We start from the raw sequence: 7,499 nt of genomic DNA, 5'->3' as shown, positions 1-7,499 counted from the left end.
TCGTTTTCTTTCTTGTTTAATTAATCCAAGTGTATTTAAAGCAAACAGTAATTCATCAGGCTAAAAAATCCTAAAATGTGTCATAACACGGTTGCAGCAAATTCACCTACGTGCAAGGAAAGTCTCATTTCTCGCTTCCACTGGTGTTACATTAACATGGCTTTAACTTTGGTTGAGCTAATCCTTAGCTCATTTTAGCGTGACAGGAAAAACAAACTTCAAATCTTCTACATAAGGCAGCTGTAAATTGGCTGCAATTTTTTTTTTTTTTAATTATTTGACTCCAGTGTCAAATCAGCTTTGGCTACAGATATAACACAGGGACAGACTGCCTTCTGGGCTGAGATGAGAAACAGTCAACTTAACCTGATAATTTGAACCTTAAGGAGCCTTTGATAAGTAAATGAGGATGTAAGACGAGATAGATAGAGAAAAGTTCGTTATGAATCCAAGCTAATGTAGCGCTCCCACACATGGAGAACATGGTGCTCCAGAAGAAACACTTTCCTGCAACCTGGATAAATACTCTCCTTCTTTCAATAGCTGAATAGAGAAGAAGCAGCTCAGCAATGCTGGGACTTGTCCTGCAGCTAAAGTGCTGTTGGTCCATTTAGTAGAAGTCTCGGTCACGGCAGGGGGGTAAAGCACCAAGACTGCTGATATTTTCCAATCTCTTAGCAGCAGTAACCACACAGCAGCTTTTCTGCAAAATAAACAAAACAAGAATCCAGTTAATTCAGCAGTATACTTTTTTATTTGGTTAAGGGTTCTAGGACAACCACATGGTGGTTTCTTTGTACATAAGGAAAAGAAAGCAGCGCTGAAGCTTCTTGCTTACAAAGGGTTGCTGCAGCCACCTTATTTGTAAGATGTTTTATACAATATTAAAAAGACAAGGCCTCTTTGTTAAGTGGAGAAATGGTCCTGGAGGTCTCTCCTGAAATGCAGCTACTCTGCTTTTTTGCCTCTCTTGTCATACAGATCACAGCATGAAAAGGCATGCTGCAAACCTCTCCATTTATTTGTGTTACCAATGCAAGCATTTATAATGCCAGGTCTAAATCAACTGGCACTTGAGTGTATTATTTTGGGTTAAATGTGGTAACCATACTGCTTGCCTGATAAAAATAGCTAAAGGGATTCTTTAAAAACAAAGCACTGCTATGACTTTAGATCCACTCATTAAGTAAACTCAAATAAACTCCAAAAACACATGCAGAGGAAATAACACTGCAAAAGCCAAAACCAGGTTTTCCTGCAGGTTAGATCATGGGTAGGTTACTATGTTACAAAGCTATAAAAAGTTTATTTAAAAATAAATTTGACTGTTGTTGGACAGTCAATTTATCTCAAAGTTGATTTTGGTTGTAATAGAAAATTGTGTAATACAGTGCTTCCTGCATTAGAGAGGGAGAGTTTTCACCATTTGGTTGCTGTGCAGTTAGTGGCTTGATATGGGAAATACAGATAAAAACACTAGGCCTCTAACAGGTCAGGAAAACCTGTTTAGAAAACTACTACATAGAAGCACTCAGGTGAGTGAACAAAAGCTTCATGTAACCTGTCCCAGCACCAGTGAAGGGGGGATGAATGCTGAGGATCACAAAGATGTATTCATTCCCACTGGATTCCCACTGCAGAAGTTGATGCTGAGACATTACCGTAGCAGGAAGTTATGTGGCTTCAGAGAGCAAGTAGGATATAATAATGGCACCTTAGGCCTCACTGACCTCCAGTGTACCATGGAAAGGCAGCTTCAAGTCCCCAAGGTAGCTCATTTAAAGATCATTAACTTCTGTGTTACTACACTACACTATATAAAATCTGTTCTAATTTTACTTAGTCAAAACAGAACAAAAATTTCAACCTCTCACACTACTCTCTTTACATGTTTCTGGACAAAACCTGTTGCAAACAAAACCCAGTACATCACTTGCCCTACCAAGCGGACGATGCATGATGGCAGCATCAAAAACTTGCTTGTGGTGAAAAGTGGACTACTTTTATTCTGGCATCCTGGTTGTTACTCATGACGCACGACTAAAAGGAAGTGGTTTTACAGTGTGTGTGTTCTCAGCCTCATTCACATCTTGACCCTCCACTGACTTTAGCCCAGAGATGCCCCCAGAACCTTTGAGTGGTTCCCATGGTCCTTCAGCAGAGGCACCAATTTCTGTGGTAGTTGGTAAAAGGGGCTGTGGGAATTGGTATACTGGTTTATGGAGATACTGTACTGCCTGAGGTAGCCTGATTTCAAAGTGGCTGAGTGAGTATGCTTTGGTCAAAGACCAGAGACAGAACATGAGAGCAGACTTGAGTCTCCCTGATCCCAGGGGAAGGCAACCAAGCCAGCCTGAGAGCCACTAATGAAGTGTTTGTTAATGAAAGGGCAAAGACAAGGAGACAGAAAAAAAGGAGAGAGAGAGACGGTCTGTCAGAATTGTTTGGGTTGCTATAGGCTACAAGGGCAGAGAAGTGCCCTGTCAGAACTGGGTCCTCAAAAGTGTGGAGCAGCTTCTTTTAGGGGACACCTCACTTTCATTTCACTACAGTTAGTGGAGCTGCCCTGAGGGTCTGGCCCGTGCCTTTGCTAAAAAGTAATTACTTTTCATATTTCTACCCTTTTTAAACCATACTCCTAACCACAGCATGAAAACCTGAAAGCTTTCAACACTGAAAAATTATTGGGTGAAATCCTGCCCCATGACAGCCAGTGGGAGCATAACTATTCCCTCTAAAATGGCCAGGGTTTGAAGCTCATATGGCTTCATATATATGATCTTTTTTTCACATTGCTGTGACTTGGTGTAAGTGATAGGGCCAGTTTACATTTTGAATGCTTTCCAAACAACAGCAGGGATGGTGGTGGTGAATACAGTTTGGACCATGCACTTTGGACTATGCAAGGTCTTCAGCCACCCACTGATCCCTTCCACAGGGGCTCCAGTACTTATGTCTGAAGAAACACTTGGGACCCGAAACAAACCTTCTGTTTGGCAGCTCTTTCAGAGAGGTTATTGAACTGAGGGTGCTTGGGACACACCTTTAGCCTTCTTCTAGGGGAAAAGAAAAACAAAAAAAAGAAAGAAAGATGACATTATTGGAGCATTAATTGAAGATCAATCACATCTTACCTCTAGTTAAGGTAATGGCAGAACACCACAACATCAGCATGTTTAGTGAAGCTATTTTTGTAAAGCACAATAAATATAAACAAAAAATACCAGGGGAGGAGCTACAAAGGATGACATGAGTTGTAACAGGTAGGGTTTCCCCAGAAGAAAATTGGTGACAGGAAGCAGCACAGCAGGTAAGCAGCCCGTGTTCTTGTAGCACTTGGAAAAGACAGCCTGTTCCCCAGGTTGCAGAATTGGAGCTTCACTAGAGCCCAACTAAAGGAGTCAAATTGTATCCTATGAAACCCTCTAAAGAGATACTTACCTCTGACAAACTCTCTTATTTTTACTGTGTATGCACACTTATAAATCTTCTAATAATCTCAGGGGCATTGCTGTTCTGGAATATTATCATGAAAACTAAATTTCAATGAAAATTACAATAATTTATTTGATTTTTATTATTTCCCATTTTATACTACTACTTGTTATCCTTACTCTGTATAACAGGAACATCTCACAAGGACAGAGCTGTCAGGACACTACTCAGTCCATCCTTCCCAGAACCCACACCATCTCATCAGCAGAGCTACTACTGCTTTCTTATCATCATAATCTTTGCTCTTATTTTAATAAGATTATTTTATTAATTAATAATATGGTCTCTTCATTCTTAATGATGGCTATAGTTCAAAAGGCACCTTCACATATACATGCTAGGCAATAGAGCAGTAATTTTATTTAACATAGATGGGCTTTGCCAGCAAAGAAGGAAGTGAATATTGCACTTCAAACACAGTAAAAATTTTGAAACCTGCTTAAAATTATCCCCTGATGAACCACTGAACCACAGAGTGGACTCGCTTAGATTCAGCCAACAGCAAGCACATCAACAGCATGAATCTCCCAAACTCACTGACTACTAACAGAGGAATATCCAAAACGATTTAAAATCTTGTTGATCCTCCAACTCAGCCCAGTGGAATTGTTCATGTGAACAAACAACTGCTTCTTTTGTGTTGGCCACTAACCTGGCTACCCTTGAGGGGCAAGAAGGTGCTTAAGTACAAAGATGTGCACTGGCTGAGGTTCCAGGCTCTGTTAGGAAAGGTATCCCTTGGGAAAAGGTAGGATGAAATCTAACAGCACTCATAGGGGACTTCAGGAGAGCCTGAAAGGGTTTTCAAAGCAGGAAGCAGAACCATCCCCAGCTCAAAAAATCTTTTCGTATGGTAATTCAGTGCTCATTTTGTAAATAGTCTCATTTTGCTACAAAATGGATCCACTCCGCAACACACAGCAACTGCATGACCATATATTTCTTCCCAGACATGCAAGAACTGATGAGCAAGTGTGAGCATGCAAATTATAACAGCTAAATAAAAACAAAAGGACACACATGTCTCACAGCAGCAAGAAATACAGCAGCAATGGGGACTCAAAAACAGACAAGAAAAATGTCAAAGCAAATCGTGATGTGGCAACACAAGAAGGCAACAGCAGATCTACAATGCACAAGGATATTTAAATTTAGGGACCTGGAGTCTGCAGTGGAGCTTGTGGTCTGATAACCATGGGTGTTTTAAGGCAGCAGTTGCACTTATTCTCCAGCTAAAGGAAAACCAGAATGCTAGTAAGTGTTTTTCCTAGAATCTTACAATTTGACAATTATCTCCTACAGGTCATGTGTTCTGCCACCATGCAATGCTGTCATTTCAGGACACTACGCCAGATGGCAGCTAATGCATAAAGTTAAATTCGGTTTCACAGCAAAAATACATTCAGGTAACTTCAGATCATTTTATGGACATAATGAACACCATCAATGAACTGGCATTAGAATATTCTATGTGGACATAAAACACTTTGATAATTCATGATAGTTCTGCAATGGAGCAGTAGTGACACAACTGTGACATAATGGCATGGAACACACATTTCAAAGATACAGGGATTATATACCATTTTTCCTTGATGAGAAGCTTTGAGATGAAATCTTTGGCCTGATCAGAAACACCTTGAAATTCCTCATCTTCAAAATCCCAGCTACAGGACAGGATATTGTTGAGGGTCTCATTGTCATCATCACCCAAAAAAGGAGACAATCCACTGAGGCTAAAGTAAAAAAAAAAAAAATGTTCAATCCTCCCATCTTTTCCCCTTTCTGTACACAAACTCCAATGTGCCACCTATGATTGTTCTGTTACTCCTGGCCTAATTTGCAACATGTCATTGTCTAAGAAAGTCTCCAGAGCATTCCCATTCTCTCTTCTATTTACATGTTTAAATAATCACCCTTCTTCCTTCCCTAACAAACCAAGCATTACTGTCTTTCATGGTAGGTCATATTTTCTTGACCTCTGACCACTCTTGCATATACCTACTGGGAACTTACCAAGCAGTCTACATTACTCTGGAAGTGTGATGCTCAAACAGTCATGAGAAATGTCCAGTGAAACAAAGAAGTTCATGGTGATTGGAAAAGGGGAGATATTACTGAATATGTAATTTGGAAAGAAGCCTACATTTTCTATTTTGGGTACAGATTTTGTCAACCTTCCAATATAACAAGGAATTTGGATGACTGACACAGTTCAACACAGAAACAGCTTACAAAGCAGAGATTAAATCTGACTTACAGCATATAAGCAATGACTCCTACACTCCACATGTCTGTAGGAAAGGAGACAAACTCATAATTCACAACTTCAGGAGCAAGAAATTCTGGAGTCCCAAAGTTAACTCGAAGTTTTTCCCTGGGTTTATATCTAGGAAATGGAAACATTAACAGAGAACATCAATTATAGCCCTAATTAAAGTTGTATCGTAAGTTGTTTAGCACTTAGAGGGATTTCAAAAGCATACAGGAAATTCAGTAGGAAAACAAGGACAGACAGAGGTACAAAATAAAAATAAATATACCCATATATAGAATGAAAAATGTTTGCAAGCTTTATATCACACTTCAGGGCAAAACTCAACTGCTATACAAAGGAAGACATGCAGATTTCAGGGACTCCTCAGAGCAGCTGTTATCATCTTTTTGGGGCTTCTCCATATCATAGGTATGGAATTTTTAACCAGTAAATCCTTCACTGAGGTTACAGTACCTAATTAAACTAGAAAGTGCTATAGCATGGGATATATTGTAACAGCCCTTGATGGCCTCTTATACTCTTTTTTGAAGAATCTTGTAACATCGGAGACAAGAGACCAGACAAGATGTACCACTGGTTTTGTCCATTCTAGCTGTTCCAATCTACTTATGTGCATGTTCAGTCAGCATCAGCCCTCTTTCAACCTTTTACCTGAAAAAAGGTTTCAGAGCAAATCCTTTTTACTCAGCTCCAAATATTCCTTATTAAAAGATATCCCTGGTAATAGAGATATCCCTATTGTGTATCCCTAGATACAGAAAGGAGACCATTATATATCTAATATGTCATTGTAGAGATGTGCTACTTTTTTCATTGTTTCCTAATTCATTTATGATTAGCAAGAACACATGCACATACCTTCTTGCCAATCCAAAATCAATAATTTTTATTTGATTTGCTGCTCGGTTCACACACAGGATATTCTCGGGCTGCCAAGAGAAACCAAGAAACACTTCAATGAGAAACAAGTATGAAAAACTGGGCTTTTAGCAAACTGTAGGGAGAAAAAAACTAAAAACACAGCAATCATCTCATAAGCACCTTTTGCTTTTCTCTTTCAGATTTCTCTGCATGGGTCCCCCCCCAGCTATCACACAGCAGATGAGGTCGTGTGTTCTATGCCTTGCAACTTCTTTTTCTTCTCCTTGGCTTTTCAATTTGACATAAGGCAGCAGTTCAGATAAATAACTCATTAGGAGGAGGGGGACAGAGAATGCAGACTTCCAGAGGGGGGTTTCAGGATGCTGGCACAGTGATTTTACAGACCTTAATAAACTGACACTGATTTTTTTAGAAAAAAAAAGTATTTATTGGGCTTTGAAGTTTATCTTACAGCTTTAAGTTTCTGAGTTCATGAGTGTTCTGGCAGTAACTCTAATTGAACACTGATATATTAAGCTAGTCACATCAACTTTATGCTTTTCTCAGATATTTTAGCAAAAGGTAGGATTCACAGGTTAAATCTCTCTGGGTTTTCATAGGGCCAAATGCTGTTCTTCATTTCCCTGGCAGGAATCCATTAACTTCCTAGAATTACTCCAAATTCATACAGAAGGGACTGAGAACAGAATTTGGCCAATTGTCTTTGAAACATAAATACCTAAAATACAGTCTCATATTCACTGCCAGCAGTTTTACAGCTACCTCTGTCTTGTTGCTCATTGAGTCCTCTTTGAAACAAAACAGCCCTCAACACTTAAAACATTAGTTAACCTTTGTCACCATT

At 39.4% G+C, this 7,499-nt stretch overlaps 1 protein-coding gene across 1 annotated transcript in view; it reads right to left on the bottom strand.

The window, feature by feature from the left end:
• Positions 1–499: 499 nt before the first annotated feature.
• Positions 500–7,499, bottom strand: part of MYLK4 (myosin light chain kinase family member 4) — a 68,119-nt gene continuing 61,119 nt past the window's right edge. The window contains exons 10-15 of the mRNA XM_072851595.1: positions 6,632–6,702; positions 5,756–5,884; positions 5,079–5,231; positions 4,655–4,727; positions 2,987–3,056; positions 500–703 (exon numbers count right to left, since the gene is read on the bottom strand). Of these exons, the coding sequence (XP_072707696.1) occupies positions 3,015–3,056; positions 4,655–4,727; positions 5,079–5,231; positions 5,756–5,884; positions 6,632–6,702 (468 nt within the window). The 3' untranslated portion in view covers positions 500–703; positions 2,987–3,014. The remainder of the gene's footprint in view (positions 704–2,986; positions 3,057–4,654; positions 4,728–5,078; positions 5,232–5,755; positions 5,885–6,631; positions 6,703–7,499) is intronic.

Source organism: Ciconia boyciana, chromosome 2, assembly GCF_034638445.1.
Source record: "Ciconia boyciana chromosome 2, ASM3463844v1, whole genome shotgun sequence".
NCBI classification, from domain to species: Eukaryota; Metazoa; Chordata; class Aves; order Ciconiiformes; family Ciconiidae; genus Ciconia; species Ciconia boyciana.
This window is presented reverse-complemented; position numbering and strand designations above follow the sequence as displayed.